At 38.4% G+C, this 27387-nt stretch overlaps 1 protein-coding gene across 13 annotated transcripts in view; it reads left to right on the top strand.

Annotated features, from left to right (window-relative positions):
- EPB41L2 (erythrocyte membrane protein band 4.1 like 2) overlaps positions 1 to 27387 on the top strand; it is a gene marked incomplete at both ends in the record, with an annotated part of 91482 nt that overhangs the window by 49798 nt on the left and 14297 nt on the right. For 7 of the 13 annotated variants that reach the window (XM_080699761.1, XM_080699754.1, XM_080699753.1 and 4 more), the window contains 6 exons: positions 2326 to 2544; positions 3935 to 4022; positions 7849 to 8001; positions 8599 to 8696; positions 12485 to 12657; positions 16776 to 16945. In XM_080699761.1, the coding sequence (XP_080555887.1) occupies positions 2326 to 2544; positions 3935 to 4022; positions 7849 to 8001; positions 8599 to 8696; positions 12485 to 12657; positions 16776 to 16945 (901 nt within the window). Of the gene's footprint in view, positions 1 to 2325; positions 2545 to 3934; positions 4023 to 7848; positions 8002 to 8598; positions 8697 to 12484; positions 12658 to 16775; positions 16946 to 21764; positions 21828 to 23742; positions 23890 to 25136; positions 25239 to 27387 lie in introns of all 13 variants that reach the window. The other 6 variants (XM_080699757.1, XM_080699756.1, XM_080699750.1 and 3 more) reach the window with 3 other exon arrangements.

Raw genomic sequence — 27387 nt, 5'->3', positions numbered from 1 at the left:
AAAAGGAGGGAAAAGTTAAAAAAAAAAGGAAGAAAAGAAAAATCCCCTTAGAATATAAATCACATGAGCTGGATATGGTGGTACATGCTTGTAATCCCAGTATTCAGGAGGCTGAGATAGGAGGATCGCAGGTTCAAAGCTACTCTCTGCAACTTAGGGAGGCTCTCAGCAACCGAGTGAGTACTTGTTTCCAAATAGGAAATAAAATCAGGCTGGAAGTGTAGCTTGGAGGTAGAATGCCTCTGGGTTCAATCCCCAGTATCAAATATATATATATATATACACACACACACACATATATATATATATGTATATATGTATATATGATTTATGTTATATATCAATGTTTTGCATGTTAATTTAGTAGAAAATAAAAAATCTTTTATCAATATGTAGTAGCCATTGAAATCACTGAATAAGTGTAACTATTATTATTATAGCTACTAGTTATTTACTGTCAGCTACCATGTCAGACTTTTTTTTTTTCAGTACCAGAAATGGAACCCAGGGGCATTCTACCTCCAAGCTACACTCCCAGCCCTATTTTTTAGTCTTTTTATTTTTTAAACAGGGTCTCGCTGAGTTGCAAAGGGCCTCACTAAGTAGCTGAGACTGTCCGCGAGCCATGATCCTCCTGTCTCAGCCTCTCAAATGTTGGGATTACAAGTGTGCGCCACCACACGCGGCCCATGCCAGACATTTTATTTTTTAATAGTATCTAATTTTTACCGTTACCTTCAAAGGAAGGTAGAGTTCTTCCCATTTTATGGGCAGCAAATTAGCTTCACGGGGGCAAAGAACTTGCTTGAGGATCACATAGAGTGGTTTGTTCTTGATTTTTGAGTGTACGCTTTTTCCTCTAAATCGAATCAGCTGCCTCTTGAGACAAATAAATAGAGCATGGTAAGGGCTTTAATGCACACTTAATTATAATTATTATTATTATTATTATATTTATTTATTTATTTATTTATTTTTGGTGGTACTGGGGTTCCTGGAAGCCCTTCTACCTCCGGGCTACACTCTCAGACCTATTTTTACATTTTTATTTGGAAACAGGGTCTCCTAAGCCAGCGCGCGTGGCTGGCTTCGAACCTGCGCGATCCTCCTGTCTCTGCCTCCCAAGCGCGGGGATTACAAGCGTGCGCCACCACGCCCGGCAGTTATAATTATTTTTAAAGAAGAAACTGGAGCTGGGCAAGGTGGCACATGTCTGTAATTCCAGAAGTTGAGAGGCTAAGATAGATGGATCTCAGGTTCGAGACCAGCCTCAGCAAATTAGGGAGCCTCTCAGCCCCTTAGCAAAACCCTGTGTCATAATACAAATAAATAAAATAGGTCTGGGGATGTAGCTTGGAGGTAGAATACCCTGAATTTAATCTCCAGTATCAATAACAGAAGAAATTAGTATGAAAAGGGTAGAGATAGTCAAAAGTGGGTAACCTTAGTTTTTCTTGCAAATTCTTAAGATTGCAGTGATTTTTAAAAATACTTCATTCATCTTTACAACTTTTGATAGGCATGCTAATTTTTATTGCAGTTTTAAAGGCAATAAAACAGTTTAAGTGGTTGAAGTTTTTACTTCACTCACCAAACTATTGTAGTAGCACTCATAGACTAAGTATTGCCAAGACAGCTGTTCAGAATTTCCATTTTCTTTTTCCCTTTTTATCGTTGCTGGGAATTTAACCCAGGGGCATTCTACCTCTGAGCTGTACTCCCAGCCTTATTTTATTTCTTTCTTGGAAACAGTGTCTCACTAAATTGCTGAGAGCCTCTCTAAATTGCAGAGGTTGGCTTTGAACCTAGAATCTTTCTATCTCAGCCTCTCAAGTACTGGGACTACAGGTGTGCACCATCATGCTCTGCTCTTTCCATTCCGTTTTCTTTCATTTCTTTCTGGTACTGGGGATTGAACCCAGAGGCATTCTACTGCCAAGCTTCACTCCTATCCCTATTTTATTTTTATTTTGAAACTGGAATCTCATGAGGTTGAGGAGAGTCTTATACAGCTGGCTGACCTTGAACCTGCGATCTTCTTATCTCAGCCTCCCAAGTACTGAAGTTACAGGTGTGCTCCACCACACCTGGCTGTCTTTCCATTTTCATAAGTAGTCTACTGGAATTAGTTTCTTTAAAGAAGCCGAAAGTTTCGAAGTTCAGGGAGCAAAGTGAGGCTCCTTATTAGAGAAGATGGTTTTCGCTGTGGGTATGAAGAGTACCTAAACCGTATATTTGTTTTTAAAGGAATCTCAGAATTGAAGGAATTATGTGTGCTACGGTGTTAACTGATTGTTCTTCCCGACCCTTTTCTCTCCCACACAGATACTTCTTGTGCCTTCAGCTCCGACAGGACATTGCCTCTGGCCGCCTGCCCTGCTCCTTTGTAACTCATGCCCTCCTGGGATCTTACACCCTGCAGGCAGAACTCGGTGACTATGATCCAGAAGAGCATGGCAGCATTGACCTCAGTGACTTCCAGTTTGCCCCCACACAGACCAAGGAGCTGGAAGAGAAGGTGGCGGAGCTGCATAAAACCCACAGGTGTGCATGTTGTAGGGAGAATAGCCGTGGGCGATTTCGATCCTTTGTAACACCTGCTGGACATTTGAGCAGAGTTGCTGGGATTATCCAGTTTTTCCTTTTGTCTTTTTGTATCTTAATCCAGTGTTGAGGTATTTTGATCAAGACCACCTGCAGCCCTTGAGATTTCTTTTTGTTGTTTAAGTGACTATAATATGAGGAGTTACGTTTATGAAACTAAGTGCCTTCATTTACTGGAAAAATGTCATTTCTCATCTGACATTTTCTTCTCTGCGCCCCTAGTCCCATCCTTTAACACATACACAGGAATCAAACATACCCATAGGCTTGCTTGGCATTTACTTCACATTTCTTCTGCTTTTTACTTGTTTTTATTACTATATTTGATAAGAAGGCCTGGGAGGTAATGAGGCCTTGGGATTTGAGTTAGAAATGTGGGTGGTAATGGATATAGGAATAGTAACTAAAATGGACAGGTGGTCCCATTAGCCACAGAAGATACTCCTTTGCCTTGGGTAAAGATTTCTTAATACCATATATACTCTGAGTAATTTTGTGTCTGTATGAAGTGAATATTTTATAGGAGTTCTTGTAACTTGTGCTATAAAATTATAATTTGTTCTATATTGCAAAACTACTTTTATAAAATATTGGCTAAAATGATTTGAAAGGAACTTGCAGAGATTCAGATGTTGAAGTGGACCACCCTAAATCATTTTTCCTTAAAAATAAATAAATGCAGTACTTGACTCTAAATATTTTCTTATTAATGTTATTTAAGTTCTATTGAACACATATTTATTCTTTAATTTTAATTTGAAATTCCAGGTGCTAAAATAACACAGAGACTAGGAGGAGTGATGGGATAGTTCTGTCCACCAGAAGTTTAAAATTTGTTCAGTTGGGGACATACGTCAGAATTGAAGTAATTTTAGTATGGACAGAATATAATGTGTTATGCAACATAGGTGTAAAATAAAATACAAGTAATTTTCATCTTATAATCAATCCTAGCAAAATAAAACTAAGGAATAAGAATTTATTTCAGAAAGATAAAATCACTATTTTTTATTCTCAGTTAATTTATATTGTGTCTATTATTGCTGGAGTCTTTTTTCTCAGTGAAAAGAATCAAAAGCAACTTCTTTAAGGTAAAAAGAATGAGGGTAGAGATATGGCTCCTTGCAACGAGCAGGTTAAAATGAGAGGATTTTAAGAGAAAATGCTAGTGCTCAGGATTTGAGTGTTCGGACCAGTTGCCACTTTCGGCAAACTAGTCGGGTTATCTGCTCCCTCCCAAGCTCTCCGAGATCACTCACCCTCTCCACCGCCTCTTCCACATTTGCTTTACACTCACCAGCCAGATAATACTGTTTCTTTTGCTCTTCAGGGGCTTATCTCCAGCACAGGCTGATTCCCAGTTCTTAGAAAATGCAAAGAGGCTTTCCATGTACGGCGTCGACCTGCATCATGCCAAGGTACTGCGGAGGCATACGGGAAGTAGCCTCACTCCAGTCATTTTGACTAAAGTTTGAAAAGCTTCCAGTTTTAGAATATCCTGTTTAGCTCATTCTGGAAAGGCCGTTGGCCATCACTGCAAGGTCTTTGTAATATTTTCTTGGAGACTGACTCTGAGGTTCATTGCTATGGGAGCATTTGTTTTCCCCTTTCACTGGCACTTAAGGTAAGACTGCGTCTCTCCGTGTGCTCCCCTCATCTCATCCTGGCTTATTCTGTGTCCTAGCTTCTGCTAGGCCAAGTGCTGCCACTGTAACCGTGGCATCTCTGTCTTGGTTCTCATCTCTGTCTTGGGAGAAAAGAGCAGGTCTTAGTTAGCACAGATAGGACTACCTTCCAGAGAGCTTTTGGGTTGTGAAGGAGCTCTCCTGTAGTCTGTTCTGTAACTGATGAAAGGTAAAGTAGGCTGGACTTGGCTCCAGGGGATGAAGCACCTAGAGTCTAACTTGAGGAGTGATAAAGGAACGGAGCAGTGGAGACACTGCCCAAGAGGTGGCACTGGCATGGGAGGGTGCTGGACACACACGTCACCTGCTTTGTGGTTCCAGCTCAGATCAGCAGTGGCGAGGATTGAGTAGGAACAGCAGAGGCAGGGTGGAGACGGCTTTGGTTCCAAAAGGCATATCCAGAGTCAGCATACTGATAGAACGTACCATTACCGTTGTTTTGTTTTGTTTGCAGTATGGGGGATGGAACCCAGGGGCATTGTACCTCTTGAGCTGCACCCTAGTCCTGTTTTTTATCATTTATTTCTAAACAGGGTCTTACTGAATTGTGAAGGGCCTCACTAAGTAGCTGAGGCTGTCTTGGAACCGCGATCCTCCTGTCTTAGCCTCCCAAATGCAGGGATTACAAGAATGCACTACCAAGCCCGGCTTCTGCATGAACCTTCTTTATGTCAGTAAATAGTCTCTGGCAGCATCATTTTAAATTAGGTGCTATTGTGCTTTTATTTATCGATTTATTTTTATTTATTTATTTTTTTGATGGTACTGAGGTTTCTGGAAGCCCTTCTACCTTCAGGCTACACTCCCAGATCTATTTTTTATATTTTTATCTAGAAACAGGGTCTCTTAAGCCAGCGCCACTGGCTTCAAATCTGCGTGATCCTCCTGTCTCCACTTCCCAAGTGCGGGGATTACAAGCGTGTGCCACCACACCCGGTGCTGTGCTTTTAATTTTAAAATATACTTTCACATATACTATCTTATTTAAAATGTGAATATAGAGCTGGGCGTGGTGGCGCACGCTTGTAATCCCAGCTTGGGAGGCTGAGACAGGAGGATGGCACAGGTTCAAAGCCAGCCTCAGCTTCTTAGTGAGGCTCTCAGCAACTTAGTGAGACCCTGTTTCCAAATAAATTATAAAATAGGTCTGGGAATAGAGCCCAGAAGTAGAAAATACCCTGGGTTCTATCCCCAGTACCAAACACACACACACAAAAGTAAAATGAAAATGTGACTATGTTCATATTATAGCTGCAAACACAGTGTGGAGAGAATGACTTGCCCACAGTCGCCTATTATTAATCAGCCCCCTCTATCTGGTATTATCTGCTAAGTCCTACCAGGAGGTGGAGTTGAGCCTGAGTGTTTTTCAGCCCTTTTCTATTTGGAGAGGACAGGCTGGGTGTTAGCCAAGACATAAAAATAAGAGAGGGACTAAATAGATTTGGGAGCAAAGAAACTCCCCACACCCACCATATCTTTGCTCTTTTCAAACATGTCACTCTTAAGTTCAGCCTTCTCTTCCTCCGTTGCTGAGTGGCAGAGCTCAGACGTGGGGATCTAGGCATGATTTTTCCCCTTTCACTTCATATCCTTTATCTTTAATTTCTGTTCACACGAATACTGGTAATTCTAAAACAGTGGAGTAACCAGAAAAATCCATTTTACTTGAATCTGGGTGGTGTTTATTTGTAGGTCAGCTTACTTGTGCAGTGTAAAGCTAAGTTCAGAGCAGAGGTGGCTTTGTGCACTGTTTCAAAGGAGGCTGGCCTCTGGTGGTGGTGAGAACATGCTGTCTTGGGCCATCGCTCATTCTGCTCCCTCTCTGAGGTTTTTGGCAGACACACCCTTTGGGTCTGGTGCCAAGTTGTTTGGGCACCTGTGTCTGATTCAACCGGCTTTTTATGATTTATTCCTAGAGAGAGTTGAGAGTGCCAAGAAAAGGCAAGTCAGCATTTGATAGATTAATTTAAACCTCCTCTGGTTAGTCTGACATTAATTTTATTTGTGTACTTGTATATTAATTATCAGAGCAGAGAAAGAAATTAGCACATGCCTATATTCTCTGAACTTGGGAGGCTGAGACAGGAGGATCATAGGTTCAAAGTAAGCCTCAGCAATTTAGTGAGGCCCTCAGAAACGTATGGAAACTCTGTATAAATAAAAAATAAATAAAATGAATGAATGAATGAATGAATGAAATAGGGTTGGGGTAGCAAAGTGGTAAAATGCCCCTGAGTTCAATTCACAGTACGAAGGGAAGGAAGGAAAGAAGGAAGGGGAAGAAGGAGGGACATCAGTTGCCTAGTACTATACTTTAACTTAAAAAAACTCACATAAATTGTGTTATTCTTAGTAATAAGAGAGTAAGAATTTTATGCTTTTATTGAATTGAGACTTTGGTTAAATAAATGTTTGTCCCAGCCTTTTTGCATGTGAAAATTTGTTCTATGTTGTCAATCATTTCTGAAAATGTGAATATCCCTGAGTAGTATAAAACTTTCAATTTTATATATCTTGAATAAAATATACTTTTTCCATTAAAGATAAACAATGAGCTGGGATGTAGTGGCTTATGCCTATAAACCCAGTTTTTGGGATGCTGAGACAGGAGGATTGTAGGTTCAAGGACAGCCTCAGAAAAGCCTGGTGAGATTCTATTTCAAAACAAAAAGTGAAAAAGAGGGCTGGTGGTAGATCTCAGTGATAGAATGTCCCTGGTTCAATCCCATCCCCCTACCCCCCACACAAGCTAACCAATGATTCATGTAATTTTAATATTGTACATCTTAGATCTCAGCACTACTTAAAATGTGAGGAAACCGGTTTTCTATTTTGTCTATAAATTTACTTATTTAAAATATTTTGGGGGTTTGAGATTATTCTAAATTTTCGTCTATTTCAAATTAAAGCTCTGGGGAAAGAAAACTATTAATAACTTCAAAAGTAGCCTGTAGTTTTTTTTTAAATATGCTGGTCAAAGGAATGCTTAACAAGAACTGGATGTCAGCACCCTAAGTTACAGATTCTAATTCTGTCAGCCTATAACAGAATTTCCTGTTAAAGGATTGGTGTTTTGCCAAATATAGACATAGTTTTTAATAGCTATTAGCGAGTATCAGCCATCTGAGATAAATTTGCCTGAAGCAAAATGACTGAATGTACCTTAGGGTAGGCCAGCAGACTGTCTCTGAGGGCTGTAATAGCCTTCAGGAAAACATTTTATTGTCCAAGTTTACTTCTAACTTTACTTCTGTATCCTTTTTTCCCTTTTAGCTCTTTATAGAGCTTGAAAAATGTATGAATTAGGCCTTTTGAAGAATATTGTGCTCTATGGTAGTGTTGCAACAATTATCTGACAAACCAAATCCTGAAGACAAATAGATGTAAGATGTACACGTGTTCCACCATTGCCATTAACTTGGTGTGCTGTCAGTAAAATTTAACTACAGACTTGCTAGGTTGGCATTCTTGAACAGAGTCGGAGGGGCCTAATTGGCCCCCTGATCCATCTAACTTTTACAACTCTAACTTTGGTCAAATGGGTTATTCTTGGCAGGACTCTGAAGGTGTGGACATCAAGCTGGGTGTTTGTGCTAATGGGCTCCTTATTTACAAAGACAGACTGAGAATCAATCGTTTTGCTTGGCCGAAAATCCTGAAAATTTCCTATAAGCGCAGTAACTTCTACATTAAAGTTAGGCCAGCAGAGGTAAGCAGTGTCTTGTGCTCTTTGTTTATCTAAATTGTTTCAGTGTTCTCTTTTACTACAAGGACAGCTACATAAATTATTTTCCACTAAGATGGTAAGAAAACAAACTACTGTTTATTCTTCTATGATAAGAAGATCTGGGGTTCCTGATAATAAATCTTTATAATTATGTTCCTGTTGCATACACACTTACACACACACACACACACACACACACACACACACACACACACGCCACCACCACCACTGCTATCACCACCATCATTGCATAAAAAAGAATAATACGTGCTTGGAACATAGCGGGAGCCTCATTTTTGTTGTTGTTGTTGCTGTTGAATCAATTCAGTTGTGGAGATTAATAGAAAGGTAATAAATAAAATGTGTTTTAGTGAGCAGTGAAAAATAATTGGCTTATGTAAGAAGTATTATTTAAAAAGTTTTACCTGAAAAGTTCATTTGTATGGTTACATTAGGTATACTAAGATATACCTTTCTAAAATATTGTTTTTTTATAGAAACAGCTGAATCCATGTTTATCAGTAGCTTCTATTCTGTGCTTAAGGACATATGCTAACTTGTTTCATGGATTTCTTCCAGCTGGAACAGTTTGAGAGCACCATTGGATTCAAACTGCCAAACCATCGGGCAGCAAAAAAGCTATGGAAAGTGTGTGTGGAACATCATACTTTCTACAGGTAACTTAAGGAAGTGGTCTTGGAGTTGCTGTTGGTACCCTTCCGGATTGGAGAGTGGTACGGAGTACTATTGCGGACGCACCACTCCCGCCTTAGGGTTCTTTGCTCTCCTTAATGCCTCATCCCCTTGTCACGTGCCATCCGCTCCTGTGTCTGTTCTGTTGCCAAGGCCTTGCTCTGATCTGTGTGCAGTGGTCCAGATCTTGTACTCTCTGACTGTTACCCCTTTTCTTCCACACTGTTCCCAGCTTGTTGGCATTCTTTCTGCGGTCCCTCATCTTAGGTTTGTTTAGATGTTTCTATCCGGTCTCTTCCAGCTTTCCCAAACCAGCCCTAACCGTGTGACCTGTCCTTGGCTGGTCCATCAGGAATGTTCATTGTGCAGTGCTTAGCCACCTCCCTAGTCTGTTGGTGCTGGATTGTCCTGTGTTCCAGCACACCACTCTATACCTGGGCAGTCAGGTGCTACCTTCAGTAGCACAATCGTGTTGCTACCAGAAGTTATTCTTTATAAGAAAATAGCTGCACAACTCTGCGGACTAATGCTATTACATAAACAGTTCCAGCAGTAGCTGGATTCTCAGTGCGTCTAGAGAGTCAATCAATTCTTTCATTTCCGTTGCCATCCCAAGTCTCCCTGGTCTTCTAGGGTCCCCAGGCCCACCTGCCTCTCCCCTCAGGTCTCTCCATTGTGCAGTGCACTCGTGATAGAAGCTGGAGGTCATAGCCATTTTTTGCTTCATATATTTTTTCTTCTTCCCTTTTGCCCATAATTAAGCCTCACCTCCCTCGCCCCCATTCACTCTTTCTCTCCTCTCCTGTCTCAAGGATGGGATAGTCATTGCTTTGTTTTGAACCTGTGTTTCATATCTCACAGAGGATCCTGCTTAAAAATTGTTTACTTTCTGGTGGGAGCCTTGGACTTCATTGGCAAATGAACATGTCCTTGTCTTGCTCCTTTGAAAACAGAAGACCCAGAAGATCTATTTTGATCCCAAGTGGACCATCTCTTTTGTACTTTCCTTCAAGGGTGTGTGTGTGTGTGTGTGTGTGTGTGTGTGTGTGTGTGTTTACAAGTTTGGTTTCTTTCATTTCCAACACTTTTTACTACAGTCTTTAGAGCTGTCTCTCAAGGCCCTTCCTTTTCAAGGATTTTACTGTGGAGTTAGTATCTAATGCTATTCTACACATGCTAGTTGTGTGACTGGTAAGTCACTCAACCTGTCTGTGCTTAATTTTTGTCATTCACAGGTAATGCTAATAATAGTAGAGGATTATTTTGAAAATTAAAAGATTATACATGAGAAGTAAATGTAAAACCATTTCAGGTATATTAATAGTGTTTATCATCAAGATCACTTACTTATTTCCCTTTGATATTATACTTTTATTTTCTATATCAGATTTGTAATAAGGCCTTATCTTCATAAGAATAACATCAAAATCACCTAAAGACATCTATCATTGCACTTTTGAGAATATAAAAACTACCAAAAAGAACTAACTTTTGCAGAGTTATTTTAAAGGCCTTGGGCAAGATGATCTAAGTAATGATGTGTTAAAAGCAATTCAACTTTTACGTATTATATTGTTTAACCAGTGTACTGACAGTTTGATTCTATAAGATCCTGCCACTATAAATCAAATATATTGCTGAACTGTAGAAAATAAAGGAACTTCTTAAGAAGAACCCGTATGTAAGTTACTAAAGTTAACCCTAACTAGTGCACAGGATTCCATAAAGCTCACTGTGTGTGGCAGCTGATGACACTAACGTACTTGGCATTACTCTGGTTGTGTGATGCTAACTTTTAAGTGGCCATTTACTTTCCAGCTAGAAGAACCTCATGTTCACTCTTGATCATATGAGAACAAAAGAGGCAGTGAGAAAAGGGCCAGGGGCACTGGCGGCAGATCTACCGGGGAGCAGGCACACTTAGGAGCAGGGAGAGCAGCCCTGCGGGGTTTGGGTTCATTCCCACTCGGTAACTACAGAGTATATTTTAGGAATAGATAATAAAAATAAATGTGAGTAGGTTAACCTGTTTTTCAAAGAGAATGAGCATTTCTTAGCCAACTGCTATACTGATGAGCTTGCCAAAGACCCCCTCCCTCACTTAAAAAATAGGTTATTGCTTCCTTGCAGAGGATTCATAGATCAGATGTAGCTGGCTCACTAGGTCGGGAAACCTGCTCTATTCAGCCCATCGAGAAACAGTGCATGGTGAATGTCCTCACTTCTCATCCTGCCGCTGTCAGTCCATGATGAGTGTGCTGGGGCTTTCAACTTCCCGGTAATGCATTTCTCAGCTGTTAGAGAGAAAGAATTTAAAGCATGGTTAAGGGTTCTCTTTTGTATCTAAACTCCTACTATCCTGACATTCGAATTTAAGAGTCTGTACCCTTTTCCAAAGTATAGTTTGAGTCACTGGCCATTGTCAGACTGGACTTTTGTAGCAGCAACATCCTTTTCTTCCTTGAAGATCTGTTGGCAGAAAATAGAAGTTTTCAAGAAATACATCAGCTTCTTCTGCCCAGAAAACCGGAAGTATATTAGTTCTTTGATCATTTCACTTTTATCTTCCTGTTTTTCTGGTTGCATGCTCTTTTGACAATCTTGGGTTAATGGGGGATCGCCTCTCCTGTTTATCATATCTACTTCACCTTCACGTGGATATCTTTATTGTACACTAATCGGCAAGGTGGGGAACCATACTGAAGGTCTAAAAATACTTGAAGTGATGAAGAACTTTTTATTTATTTATTTATTTATTTATTTATTTATTTATTTATTTTGGTGGGTCTGGGGATGGAACCCAGGGGCATTCTACCTCCAAGCTACACTCCCTGCCCTATTTTTTATTCTTTTATTTTGAACAAGATCTCACTAAGTTGCGGAGGGCCTCACTAAGTAACTGAGGCTGTCCACGAACCTCGATCCTCCGGTCTCAGCCTCCCAAATGCTGGGATTACAAGCGTGTGCCACCGCACCCGGCGATAAAGAACTTTAAAAAAAAAAATCTTTTTTCCTTGAAAATGATAAGAAATATTTTGGTGTAGTTCTCCATCTCCTAGAAATGTCAACTGAAGTCTTAAAGATTGTACGGGAGCTCTGAGGTTACTTTTTTGTTGAGACGTTCTGTCACTTCTTCATCAGTCAGTGGAAGGCGATTTCAGTTGTATTCCCCAAAAGATTGGCTTGTTTAGCAAAAACACACTTTTGCATAAATTTGGAAGTATTTGGCATTAAAAAAAAATGTTTGTCTTCCTTCATTATGAACCCAGGGCTTACACAGTGCAAAGGTGCTGGCAAGAAAGGATGCTAGTCATTCCTATACATCCACTGTGTGTTCTGGTCCTCATGGGAAAGAATCACTTGATAGAACAGATTCTGTAGTTAGATGTTTTTTTTCCCCAGTAGAAAAAGGCATAAATATTAAGAATTACTAGCAGTAATGGATTGCTACTTGGCACTTTCAGCTAAGAGCAAGAATTTAGACATATGTGTTTATATAATGATTTAAAGCTAATACAAATAAATAACCCTTGATACACACTGGGAACAGCTGCTCTTTTTTGCTCAGGTTGAACAAAACATTATTCATGATTGCCTGAATATGCATCTACTTATCACTATCATAAAGATATGTATGTAGGAGGGTTTATAACTTTATTTTTTATAAAGTTTAGGTGATAATACTTAAAATTAAATATTGAACAGTTACATTTTTTGGGGGGAAAAAACTTAAAAAGTCTAATTTTGCTCTCCTTGGTTTTTCCCCCTGTAGGCTTGTGTCTCCAGAGCAGCCACCAAAGGCCAAGTTCCTGACCCTGGGGTCCAAATTCCGCTATAGTGGCCGCACCCAAGCACAGACCCGCCAGGCGAGCACCCTCATAGACCGGCCGGCACCACGCTTTGAGCGCACCTCTAGTAAACGGGCCTCTCGGAGCCTGGATGGAGGTAAACACATTTAGGATAATTTTGGACTTTATTTGTCTTTCTCTAATCCAATGCAATCAGAGAATGTTGATCTAGTTAGTAAGACCAACAGAAATACTCTAGAGGGATGCATCGATAGTTAATTTTACTTTTTTCTGAGTAAAAAGAAATGCTGTTATACTCCAAGTAAAATACTTTTGTAGTATTTTGCAGTTGTCATTCTGCACATACATTTACTTTGTGTTGCATATGCACAAAAGTATTAAGGATTCTTGTTTGTGTTCATGAGATGTTGGTTGACTCTTTTTATTGTTTGATTTGTTTATGATGTGTTTTATGTGGTTTAATTTCTTTTTTTTTTTTATTCTTTATTTTGAAACTGTCTCACTGAGTTGCAGAGGGCCTCACTTAGTAGCTAAGGCTGTCCGCGAACCACCATCCTCCTGTCTCAGCCTCGCAAATGCTGGGATTACAAGTGTGTGCCACCACACCCGGCTTAATTTCTTAAACATACTAATTAGACAAATAGAGTTCTAAGGTATATTAGCATATGAACACAAAACATTCCTAGCATCTTTAGATTTTACTCTTACTGAAGTTTACCAAACTTTTCAGCATATTACACCATTAACAGCTTCAAAGGATTATTTTAAAATACAGTTTTTTAACAAAAAGAAAGGAAACCTACGTTCATTTACTTTTTAACCTAAGAGGATGTATGCATAAATGTAATATCTTTTTTGACTGGAATTTTAACAAGCTTTGTATTTTACTTATATGTAAACTAAACACAGGAATAAGTTGATGTTGCTTTTCTTCATGTATCTATCTTATTACTTGGTCAATTTGGGATTAACAGGTTTTCTATAAAAGCTAAGATTCAATTTCTATTAGAATGCTTTATGAAGATGAAGGACTTGTTTTCTACATAATAGCAGTCGATTGGCTTGGTCAGTTTTCTACCAGAAAAAAAAAGTTTTCTGACATTATCTGTTATATTTGATAGTAATATTTGAAGTATTCATTTTACTACATTTATTAGCAAAAAATTTTATTACTTGATATTTTTCTAAAATTTGAATTTGAACAATTTCTGTTTTCATTAATTAGGTAAAACAGATCAGACATATATTAACAGATAAAAATATTTACTCATTAGGGAAAAATTGACACCCATTGACCTTGATCTACTTTTCTGTGAAAAAAATAAAAAAGGTAAACAGATGCAGGTAGACATGCAGAGATACTTCCCAGGATTTGTTGGTGGGCATTTTGGAATATATAGTTATAACCCATTTTGTCTCAGTGTCTATTCCAATATATAGTTATAACCCATTTTGTCTCAGTGTCCCAGATGTGGAATACTGATAAAAACTCAAGTATAATATTCAATACATTTACATAATATGGTCAATAATAACAAGTGATATAAATAATTAATACTTAAAACAATAAAGGGATATTAATATAAAATATACAAAAATCTCTAGATTATGATTTTCAACCTATTTTCTTTCACATGTAACAGTTTCATTGAAATATCTGCAGACTTGAAAACTTGGGACTTAATGTTTTATTTTTTATTTTTATTTTTTGAAGATTTAAAGAAATTTATTAAAAGATGGAAATACAGAAAACAAATACAGCCCCCCCATGCCAGAGTGGCATGGAGGGGTGACTCGAATGAATAAACCCGGGACTTAACGTTTTAAATCTTGGTTCTAGAGAACCTTCCATGTAGTCTTCATACGAGACCACACAAGAAAATGTTCAAGGAGACCATAACTGTGTTTCACATGAATGTCTATATTTCTGAATGTAGTGAGTGAAATTCAGTGAATTAATGTACTATAGCTCACCAATGGCTGAGTACTATTCCAAGTAAATCTGTACCGACCCATGTAAATATTTCTCAAGCCTTGCCCCTTGCTACAGAGAATTTATACAAGTGCCAAATAAAGGCAGTTACTGTTCAGTGCCCTCAGAAATTGTTGCTCTTTTCAGAATGCTGTTTTCAGCCTTTGCATTAAATTGTGTGGCTCTGTAACTCTTACATTGCATGTTTTAAAGTTTAAAAGGGACAGTAAACCGGTACATTTGTTTTGAGGCCTGTAAACCATGCTCAGGGAAACCCACCATCTGTTTGGGCAGTTAGTGCAGAGGGTTATAGGAATCTGTATCTGAAAACAATGATTTTTACAAGTAAAAGCTACAAACATGGCACAGTAATCCATTATTTTTTCTCTTTGTGTTTTGGACACTGTAATTCATCAGATGGACAAAGTAATCAAAAGGATTATTGTGTTGTCGTGAAAAATAGGAGCCTTTTTATGCCAATACATGACCAGACAGCCAGTGAACTCTGGTTAGGGCTAATGTCTGCCCCCTCACCCCCGCCCCAAGCAAAGCTGGTCCAGAACCTGGTACTGAGCTTTATTTTCTCAACCATTCTTCATGAATATAACTTTTGTGGTTGTTGTTGACATGTTTTATATTGTCTTCTTTTTCTGTTTACTTTTTTAGAAAGGCTAGAATAATTTAGGTATATAAATGATCTTTAAACTTTGGTGCATTAAGCCCCGTAGCGATTGTATGAAAACTACAAATCAGTGTGATCTCTAAAGAACAAATATCAAAATAGAACAGCTGTGTTAAAAGAGTATAATCCCAGAGATTAGGAAATTGGACCCCAAACAAGGCAAATCATTTAAGAGAACTGACAGCCACGATGCATTTGGAAGTGGGGGGACCAGTGTTTTTCTAAAAGTGGAAAACAATGTAAGCAAGAGATCCATAGATCATCAAGGAAGAAAGGCCTGAGGGAAGAACCAGATCAGTTAAGATTGGAAGCATGGAAGGGGGATCAGCAACAAGAGAGCAGGATATTAGAAAAATAATTCAGCTAACAGGAGTGAAAGGGCTGAAGATTTTAAGGTGAGGAAACACTGAGCACATTCCAGAAACAGAAAGAAGACATAGCAGAGCTTGGCAAGTGACTGGGAAGGTGAGCTATGGTCAGGTCATGCAGGGTCTTGCAGACGGTGGTAAAGGATGAATTTTATTCCAAGAGCTGTAGAAAACCACTGAAGGGTGTGTGTGTTCACACAAATAAGGAAAAGCATGAAATGATCTTTTTAAAAATATCACTTGGTGCAAGAGAACAATTAGAAAGGATTGAGACAGGAAGCAGGCATATTGGTTAGTCCAGGTGAGAGTGATGGTGGTCTGACTCGGGTGGTACTAGACCACTCAGCCATTCGGCAGGCACCAGGGGGGAGGCTTAGTGCCTGGTCCTACAATGCAAGCCCTGTACGGTTCACATAGAGCACACAGAGACCCTGCCCTCCAAGATCTTGCAGCCCCAAGGGTTTGTGCTTACTGGGCTTCCCTTGGTGTGTAGAACCCAAATAAACCACACGGTGTTAGTAAAGTGCTTTTTACAGAGGTAGAAGGACCTCATTCGAGTTCTGCTACAGATGGAAAGCCTCTGCCTTGTTGAAGTTTGAGGCCATCTTAGGTTGACCTGCAATATGACAAAAACTTTAACATCATGCGTATGCATGTTTCGCCTGTTTGTGGGAGAGATGCAGAGAGCACCTAAGGTTTTCTCTGGGGGGCGTAGGGGGGATTGAGACCTTAAGGGTGGTTTTGGAAAAATGTAGGAAGAGCATTGAAAACAAGAAGTTCAAAGCAAATGTTCCTTTGTGGAGGACTTCTTAAAATGTATTAAACCAAGTCATTGAAATAGATAAATTTTCATTATAATAGGTAGATTACAGATCAGGCAAGATCAAAGATCAAGAAGAGTCCAGAGAATTAAGGTATTGCTTATGCTGTGCGCTGTTATTCTGACATTTTTGCCTTGACTGTGATTCTGCTAGTCTCAGAGCTCCTCCTACTGGCCAGTTCCAGGGTGGACGTACATCCTTAAAAAAAAAAAAAACCTGATGAGACTCTAGTGTGGTTCAGCAAGTTAAAATTCAGCATACTGTTCAGATTGGGTGAAAGTTTGAAAATAAGTTTATTTTACATGTTGATATTTTCAGAGCTTAAGACAGTGTTCTTATTTCTGTTAGCTGTTCACGTGTTGCCTGTTTATCTGTTTTAAAGGTGAGGTGTAAATTGTCTTTCTTTAATAGCTCCAATTGGTGTTGTGGACCAAAGTCTTAAGAAGGATTATCCTGGTCCTGCTGGGGGAGTTCCAGCATATGGTCCTGGAGTTGTCAGCACTGCTGTGGTGCGAGATGGGGACAGCCGGAGGGATGTCAGAAGCCCAGCTAAAGCCCATTTCCAGCTCATTGAAGGAAAGGTACGGCAGCTGAGTGCAGTCCATGCTCTTTAAGGTGTACGTAGAACAGAGCTTTCTGTTGCATTTTTTATTTCAGAAATAAAATGTTTAAAGTTTATCACTTTACTTTCTATATTGATATAATCTCCCAATTTTCAAATATGTGTAGGTTCTTGCAGATTTTAACTACAACTTCTCTCTAACCCTGTTTTGATTGTTGTTCAAACCAAAATATATTGATGGAAATTATATTAATGCAAGTAAATAATTCACTGGTCTTTCTATCTCTGTAATCATTTTATCATTTAAATCACCAAATTATAGAAGCTGTGATTTGGAGTTAACATTTGAATTACATCACAAGTAAATTTCAAGTATACCCTCTTTCTTGATTATCTTAATTATGTTGACTTGAAATTTTTGACATGAACAAAGGTGATTTTGTTTTTCACTAATAATCTAGAATCGATAAGGAAATTCTTAAGCAATGAGTAATGGTTTCATGAATAGCCAATGAGAAGTTGGGTGGTATGCTTTGGGCTTTATTTTGTGCATGTGATATAATGAATGGAGAAATATCCCTATTCGGTGTTCTGTTACCTAGGACAGTAAAGTTAATTCAATATTGATTTGAAGAGCCTTTGAGATCTTCAGATTTCTTTTCCATATCTTCAATAAATAACATTTTTAGATGCCGTATTGTGGAATTAAAAATAAATCTTAGTGATTTGAAAAGTTTATTCTAAATTTTAACTTTGACAATTTTAAAGACACAAAAAGTGAATTTAAAAAGGACCTGCTGAATAAAGAATTTGCTAGTGCTTTAGGGGAATTCCTGCACTGATAACCTCTAATGCTCAGCATGGAGATGCTCTCAGGGCCCAGGTAGGGCCTGTCTTATTCCATGAGGACAAGTACTCCACACAGCAGGTGGCCCAGGCTATTTGCATTTCCTTGTTAAAGAATTTGTGACTATCATGTTGAAAAAAATGAGCTGAAAATGATTTAGTTAAAAATAACGGAGATTGTATACAATAGGATAACTTTTAGCTGCTGAAGAGTGATTTTTTAAAAAAATAGTTGTTAATGAGACACCCAAGAGAGTGACCACTTATATCTGAAATGGAAGAGCTTAGCATTTCAGAAATTTTTTGTTCCATTTTCCCTATTTAATTCAGTGTACTAATCTTCTAAAAATTTTTTTTTTTTTTTTTTTTTTTTTTTTTGCCAGGTGTGGTGGTGCACGCTTGCAATCCCAGTACTTGAGAGGTTGAGACAGGAGGATCTCAGGTTCACTGTGAACCTCAGGAAGTTAGCAAGGTCCTCTGCAGCTTAGGGAGACCCTGTTTCAAACTATGAAATAAAATAGGGTTAGGGGTATAGTTCAGAGGTAGAATGCCTCTGGGTTCAGTCACCACTACCACAGGAAAAGAAGTTTTTTTTTGTTGTTGTTGATTTTAAGACAAAAAGTTCTCGTCTTTTAAATTCCAAAGGAACTCTTGCTTTTCTTCAGCAAGTGACTGGTTATACCGGCTTTTTATATAAATGTTTTGAATGTCGGCCAGCAATCAAGTTTAAAAGTAAATATTGCCATTTGAGTTTTATAGAATTTATTTGCAACCAGTTTGAAAATGATAAATTAGTTGATGCCTGTAAGTTTGTTGTGATCAAAGTAATCCAGTTTTTCTCTTCAAAAATGGAACATTTAATCCATTTCCTAACTATGCTGTGTTAATACCGAACCTCCTTGGTTACAGTCTCCACTAACCACCCATTTCTTCTTTTCTCTTTCCCCCGTGCATTCATGTTTCCTTTGGCCGTATTTGTTATGTCATTTCATACTCAATCCTGGGCTTGCTCCTGGAAATAGACTCTCTGCATGTGCCCACCCTCACCACTCATTCATTGTACTCCGTCTTTTTCCACAAACCTGTTGCCAGTCCCTGAAGTGGACTTGCTCTCAGACATTTCAGAGGAGGACCCTTTTGGGGAGGCTGACCGGACCACACTAGACAGCCTAGAGCTCCTTTCCACGGACGAAACGTCAGAGCAGGGGGACCCCGAGGTTGCCACGCTGGATTCCATCCTTGATCCTGTGGTAGCCCCCGCCCTGCCTGACTGCCCTACTCCCATCCACGAGGAGACTTTTAAAGGGGCCGACCGCCAGGATTCCGAGCTCGGTTACTTCTCCTTCTGTTTCTACAAGTGTTTGCCCTCCAGCTTCCCCTCGCTTCTTGATGAAGATGGCTATCTTGCTTTCCCCAGCCTCCCTAAGATTTGGGTCTCTTTCCTCCCCGCTGATGTTCAGCACTATGTCCCCATCACCTCCCCTTCCTTCATTCCTTCCCTGATCCTCATCTTTGGGCTGCTCCTCTCCGCTTCTCAGTCCTTTCCTTTTTCTCTCACCTTTTCGCTTCCTCTGGCTCTAGCCCTCTGCTACCTGGAGGCCCAGGCCACCTCCTTTAACGTTTCCTGTGACTGCGACTGGAATGACAAAACAGAGGAAGAGGAAGCAGTCGCTGGCACTCCTCCATAAGCTTCGTTTTGTGAAGCCAAACAAACTAAACTTCATCCTGTTCCCTTCCTAATGTAGAGTGTAAACATGTGCATACGTTTAAACTGATTACCCTCAAAATAATATCATCTGCACCTTTTCATACACACAACGCTTTAGTGCATGAGAGATAAGTGTAGACATTTCTCCTGCATTGATATTCTTTGACCAGGCCCACACATTCTAACTTGACAGCAAATGGCAGGACCATTTCACGAATATCTAGATCATACTAAATTTTTAACAAAAGGAGTGGGGGGAGGGGGACTGCAGTGTCCTTAATCTATATTGGGTCTCTGTTTAGCAGACACATGTTAATGCTGTCCTTATGGGATGGGAGCTTTTCATTTTGAAATAGAACTAGAGTGCAGTGGATGTGACTGTAATTGACGTGCGCTAGTGGAACTCCTCAGTATTATTTCTCGTGTTCGAAACCCAAGCTCATTCTTGCATTCACACGGCTCTATCTGTAAGCTTTACTCCTAACATCTGTGTGTTTAATCTCAGAAACTCTTGTCTCCTTTTATCATAGCGTTTGGGGACTTAGGTAGATGAATTTCAGCTAGTGTTTTTTTTTCTTCCCCTCCCAACCTAAATCATGAAATTATGTAAAAAGAGTCACGGTTAGGTATTTTTTAAAGGAAGATACTATTCCGTTGTCTTTAACAAATGGGCATAAAAAATGAAACATGGCTTTCTGAAAGTATAAAAGTTTAGACTATGTAACCCTGAGGTTGGGCCTTTTAGTGCTCTTTTGTTTAAACATAGGCTCTGTTTTGAGGATTTCTACCCCTATAGAAGGCAACAGTTTTTTTAATTACACTACCTCTGCACTAGTAAGTAAGGTAGTATTAACCTGTACAATGTGTTTGTTATTATTTTGCTAAACGTGGTCTAGTGATTTAGTGTCTCATATCCACCAGTACATAAAGTTCATTGCACAATTTAGAGCAAACCCAAAACACAAAATGTGAAAACAGACAGTGAGTATGCATTGTAGGAAGAACTGCAGTTTCGATGTTTACCTGAAAAAGTACCAAAGGTCAAAATTTTAGAGAATTAAGTGTTAACCAAGGGAATTGGAGCAATACGTTGTTTTGTTCCATGAAGGTTCTTAACAGTGTTGAATGGTTGTCTCATTTTTCACTTGTAATAAGAACTCTTCTGAGCTCCTGCCTACCTCTCACAAATGCTATGAACATTTTGAACTCTTAGATGTAACATCATTGTCCCGGCAAAAAAGGAAAAGAATATATGGTATGAATTAACCTGAAAAAATAATTTTCCTTTAGTATCAGAATCAATATTTTTCTTTTTCACCACCATTCTTCTGGTGTCAGAATTCACTCAATATTCATGTTAAACCATCAAATTCATTCTTTTGAGTCATTAGGTTTGAGAAACATCCAGCTATGAAAGATGATTATTCTTTTAAGAATTTTATGAACAAGAAGTGGCTATATTTCAAATATTATTTTAAAACATTCACCGTTTTAATATAAAAGTAGCTAAATGAAACAATTTTCCCCCAAAGAAAGTTCTTTTTTTAAAAAAAAAACTTTGGGGAGGCAGGGTGTAATGATATAAAATTTATAATAAGCATAAAGCTAAAGAATCTATTATCATGGAACCTTACCCTTCAATAGCTGATCCAGACATGTCAAAGTAGAGGAGATTGAATTATGCCATATTTGCACTCTCATATTTTCATTCCCGAATTAAAAAAATACTCAATAATCAGAGCACAATCTAGGGCCGGAGAAAGAGCGAAGCTTCCATTGTTCATCCCACCTTTGCAAAGGATCATTTCCATCATTTGTACAACACTGTAGGTGAAGAAAGACCAATGTGGCTTACTATTCTGCATCTTCTGAGGGCCAGACAATAAAGGTTGGTAATGCTGCTTCACATTTAATCGGAGGACAGCTCCTCCTCCCTGGCAGTAGAGCTCCCACTAATCTCCCCTTTCTGGCTGCTTGCTGTGTGACTTTTCAGGCCCAGATGGAAGAAGAGGAAACACAGCTGGGGAAGATGGCTGTTTTCCCCTGAAGTTAAATATCTTGCGACTGCAACCCACCATTATTACTGTTGGGGGGGGGGGTGGTGGTAGTGGAATGAACTTTGGGGGCTTATTTGTGAGTTTTGTTTATGACGTTAAGTAAAAATTTTTCTTCCTCTTTTTATTTTAAAGTTTTAGAACTGTCAAACTCAGGGTCATTTCTGGTGTTTGCTGATTGATACACAATGTTTATTTGCCTTTCCCCCCTGTGTGATTTAATTTCACAGAAAAATTCCTTGAGAGTAGAAGGGGATAATATTTATGTCAGACATAGCAATTTAATGTTGGAGGTTTGTATCATCTAAGAAAACAACTGTCCTAATGGCTGCCAGGCTGCTGTGGACGGGAGGTCACGCACAGGCTGGCTGGCAATTTTCTTGGAGCACAGTGCATGGAATGCATGGGGGAAGTTCAACTTGGGAAGTGCATGTTACCAGTTCAATTTCATTCTTCTAAAGTGGCTAAGATAGGAGTAGATCTGTTAGGAGTTGTGGAAGTGACAACCGGGCAAAAGAGTTCCGTTTACCCATTAGTTGTAAAGTAGTTCTATAAGTAAACCTATTTTCCTGATGAATTATCTCTAGGGCATAGATCTGAAATACCATCCATTTTTAGTATATATTAAGCAGAGCAGATATTTGTTGATCTGCTTTGTTGGCTCTTGATCTATACCAACTTTTTTTATTTTCAAATCCAGTGTGATTTGGAATGTGGTCCACTTTAAGTATTCTGTTTGAGCACATACTAGTTGAATTGTTTTGATTAAAAAAGGGGGGATAAAGGGGGGTGGAGAGGGAAGGAAAGAGAGAGGAGAGGAGAGGAGAGGAGAGGAGAGGAGAGGAGAGGAGAGGAGAGGGAGGAGAGGAGAGAGAAAAGACAAGACTACCCAATTAGGAGCCCAAAATATGTTCCTCGTGTTATGAGGACCATTTATTTATTTATTTATTTATTTATTTATTTATTTATTTATTTATCTTTGTAGGTAGTGTGTGACAGTACACTCATTGGAGGACTGCATTTCTCAGTAATCTGACTAATCAGTTTGGTTGCTTTTGGCAGCTTTGATAACTGTTGGAAATGTATTTTGGCCTAACTCACTAAAATGCTGTAAAGTGTAATAAGTAACATTGCTTTGAACAAATGCAAGAAATGTGCCTGATCTCAAGCCACTGTCATTTTTCCATGCCATGCAAAGATTTTTAGACTTTGATGACTTTTTGCAAATGGCTCCAGAAGCTCATAGATGAGCTACTATGCTTGTGCATGATGATGGATTATCTAATTTTATCAGATGCATGACCTGTTCCTTTGGGAGTGGGACAAAAGTTATGATATAAGGCGACCCTATGATTTTTTTAAAACATTTAAACTTTAGTTTAAATCATTTACTGAATGCTAATCACCGCAATACTATTTACCAGAGTTGGTCTAAAAAAAAAAAAATTCCACAAATACCATTTATCTGGGCTTGCTGTGATGAAAATGGACCTGCTAGCTTCCCTTGCATCTTTGTGTGGGGACCACATGGTATGTGAGGTTGGCTGTGCCCCACTTTTGTGCCTTGCATTACATGAGCCCAGTATGTGGTTCATTATATCACAGAAGACCAAGCAGAAGTAAACTCTGGAAGCAGTTATTTTTATTCCTTAAGAATTAAAAGCTAACACTGGAATTTCCTGACGAAAGTCAATTTTGGGTTTTTTTTTTCCCCATTTTTTGGGGGTGATCCTTGGCTGGCTCTCCCTTTAGGCCAAATGTGCTTCTGAGTCTCCCTTTATGTTTAGTACTCGATTTGTTCTGCTCACAGAGTGCAGTTTTACTAGTAGTGGGAACCGAATCATAGGACACAATTCAAGTCTGGTTGTAGAAGGGAATATTAGCCATTTTGATAATCAGCCCCAAGGCTTCTTTCTGATAATATAAATAATTACTCGTTTAAAAATCTAAATAGACAAAATTAGAACCCTTTAAAATCTGAATCATCAAAGATAGACATTGGCTCTATTTTCAAATTTTGGTGGACTCATTGGGGGGTTATCTATATGTGATAATATGGCTTTTGAGACTTGGCATTTTTCTTGCTTTACTATGTCTTTTTTAATCATAAGTTTTCTTTGTCTTACTTTTTGGTTTTATTTTTTATTTTTGTCCTACTGGGTTTTTTCCTTTTGGATTTCCCCCTTGTGTTGCATTACAAACTGCTAGGATCTGGATAAGGCCCAGGAGGACATACTGAGACATCAGGCTAGCATTAGTGAACTCAAGCGCAATTTTATGGAATCCACACCTGAGCCGCGCCCTAGTGAATGGGAAAAACGACGTATCACACCTCTGTCCCTACAGACACAAGGGGTATGTCACCAGCTGTTTGTTGGCTATATGTCTCACTCCAATTGTTCAGTAAAACTCAGGTTGTTGATTTTGTATGATGTTTTGCAGAAGTTACAAAATGTTCCCATTTAATTTTTTGTAGTAGCTAACAATTTTTAATACTAAATATTAACAATGTAATATTTTTGGCCTAGTTCTTTGTAAATTGTATGAGTTTCAAAGTACTTTTGAAGTATTTTCAGAGTAATATCACTTTTATTCAAGTAAATTTTAGTTGTAATGAATCATACAGAACAACTTTTAAATGAACATAAAATGTGTGCAATAAGCTTCTTAGTTGTGACTTCTGAAATAAGGAAATTTATTTAGATGATTAGAGAAATGTTGTGACATATTTGGAATGTTTTTATGGTTAATATTGTGAGAATACTGAGTTGAAACTTACCTTTAAAGACTGATGAGCCTTAAGACTTGCAAAATATTATATTTAATGCAACTTAATATTGAAACTTCCTAGTAATGGTATGCAGAATAGTGTTTTAAATTTTTTTTCAGAGTGTCTTTATACTGTCCTTTTTTTCTTTCCATGATGTATTTCTCCCTACCACTAATATAAGTATTGCTTTTAAAATATATTCTCAAAATTTTGTTCAGTTAATTCCCATCTTATATCTATTCTTTTCTGAAGCTCACAAATCCCTCTTGTGGCTGACCAAGAAATTCCACGGGCTCGTCATACTTGAGGAGACAGTGATCTTACTATATTTAGTTTTCATTTTTAAAAATTGTACAAAGACATTGTCCTATAATTCATCTTCCTTCAGTGTTTAATGTGGCTTGAATATTGCAAAATTATAAACATTTAAATATTCTAGTGCTGTTTTTATATACTTTTCCTAGAAAGTAAAGTTATTAATTTGTGAGCTTTTGAGTTTGTGACATTGAAAGGACAGTAGGATTTTAAGAGCAGATAAGCAAAAATAAGTGCTGAACTAAGACATGAAGCTTTTGAAAATATTAAGATTTAAAACATTATACATGACTGGGTCTTAGGAGAAGTGTAATACCACTTAGGTTCTTATTTTCAGATTTTCTGGTGATAATGTCAAGTTCAGCTCTCTATTCTAGAGTGTTTCTGGGGAACACTAAGGCTTCTGCCTAACTCTGTGCCGTACCACTGACCCACATGGTTGTTTTATTGTTTGTGTTGCTGTAGGTGTAATGTGTGTGTCTTACTTGTTAATTCTGTCCACTATTTAAAACAATAGAGAAAAGGAGACCATCTTTTCACGGATATTTTATCCATGAAGGAGAAGTACCTGATGGCGGCAGCGCGGACAGTGGAAGAGAAAGCTCAGGAGGCGGACAAGGTGTTCACCTTGCATCCTTGGATCTGCTCTCGCTTTTCCTCTTCCTCATTTATTTCTGTCCACATCCATAGACATTCCTTTCTTATTATGTGTCAACCTAAAAATTTTTTAAAATATTTTTTCCAGTATTTAAAAAGTTCCCATCTTTAGAAGCATAGGAACAGGTGGCAAGAGACACCATATTGCTTAAGCACTTTATTTGAAATTCCAAGTTTGAAATGCAGAACTATCAGCTAGTTTAGGTGATAAGTGATCTCTAATTCAGTGTATGTGGTGGACACTTGGGAAGCTATAATTTCATGTGAAAATGCACTGCACAATACTTATGCACACTGATGCTATTATAACAGCAAGTTACATGCACTTTATATGACTAGTCTAATTACACATGGAAACCTTCTCGATTTTAAGATTCTTTTTTCTGTGTGTGTGTGTGTGTGTGTGTGTGTGTGTGTGTGTGTGTGCATGTGTGTGATAACGGGTTTTGAACCCAGGCACCATGTTCTACCTCTGAGACACCTCCAGCCCTTTTTCACTTTTTATTTTGAAAGAGGGAGGTCTCACTAAGTCGCAGAGGGCCTCACTAAGTTGCTGAGGCTGTTCTCAAACCTGCAATTCTCCTGTCTCAACTTCCCACATACTGTGATTACAAATGTGTGCTACCACACCCTGCTGAATTTTAAGAATTTTAATGGACAAAAAGACTTTGATGCACTCCAGTAGCCTTTTATCTCTCTCTTGCTCCTGTTTATTTGCAACACTTGACATTGGTGAGAAAGTTAAGTTTCCATCATTTTTACTTTCTCATTATTCTTTTTCTACTGATTTTGCTTATTAGCTAGCTGGCCAGCCTGGAAGGTTGAGCGTCTAGTGAAGGAAACAGACAGCAGACATGGGCATGAGCAATTAGAGAATTTGGGGTTCTAAGAAGTAAATGATGAGAGGGCAAAAACCAGTGCCCTGTTAAAACAGGACTGAGAAGGCTGCTTACCAGTGTGGTCAGGAGGAGGTGTCATTTGAGTTGAGGCCCTGACTGTATAACAAGGAGGTAGTTGACATGTGAAGATTTTTCCACGTGTAAGGAAGAACAAATTTAACAGCCTCAGAAAGGAGCTAATGTAGAGGACTGAAAGGCCAAGAGATAAGGGTTTAATGATCAATGAGATCAAGGAGGAAAGGTCAAAGAGGTCAGACCCCACAGACCAGGCCAGGGGCTTCAAGACCTTGCTAACAGTTTAGGATTAGAAAGTGACAGGGGTATGAATAAGAGATCAGTAATAAGGAACACTGTTTCCCTTCCATAAAATAGATTTTTGTTAATCACTAGCATGGTCAAGAGTCTGCACAGTGGGGAGAGGGGAGGGAGAACGCATGGAAATTCCCTCAAGGACTTTGAGGTCTAGTTGAGATGAAATATTTCCAGAACACTGCAAATTAGAAACACAGTGTCACAAAGCCAAAGCAGGTGTCATATTTATATGCTTTAAAGGTTAGCTGAAATCGAAAGCCAGTTAAATTATGTATATAATGAGGATTTTAATATCACATGCTTTGAAATATTTTGTATTTTTTTAAAACCTATCTTCCAGAGCATTTTAGATGGCATCATTTGATCAGATTTAAGGTGATGTCTTTGGACTTCCTACAGTAGGAACTGAAGTTTTGGTGAAGATGTTTAAAATTATTATTTTTTTCTGAATCTTATATTTTAGGAATATACCATATGAAACATCTTGGATATCATAATAAAGTGATACTATGTGAAATTTAAATCAAGAAAAGCTCCTGGATGGCTTATTTGTAGTAGAAGTTACTGCTGTTTTTCTTTTTTCTTCTCCATGTATTCTTGTCATGTAAATGGATTGTCCTAACTACATTCATCCATTCACCCAAAAAACATTTATTAAACACCTACATTATGTTTATTTCTTTCTTTAAATAACATACCACTATGATTAACTGAAAGTACACAAGCAGTTTTGCCTGTTGGAGTGTTTTGACTTTGACAGAATAACTTTTTAATTTTTATCTTTATATCTTCTTTTTGCTGCCAGTTTTATAGGGTTTCTTGTTTATCTTTGAAATATAATCTTTATTGAAATGAAAAATCAAAAATTTAAGTACATAATTTGATCAAATATTCCCAATT

The sequence above is a fragment of the Muscardinus avellanarius genome (genome assembly GCF_963383645.1).
Source record: "Muscardinus avellanarius genome assembly, chromosome: 8".
In the NCBI taxonomy this organism is placed as follows: domain Eukaryota; kingdom Metazoa; phylum Chordata; class Mammalia; order Rodentia; family Gliridae; genus Muscardinus; species Muscardinus avellanarius.
Note: the sequence above shows the minus strand (reverse complement) of the source record. Positions and strands in the feature narration are given on the sequence as shown.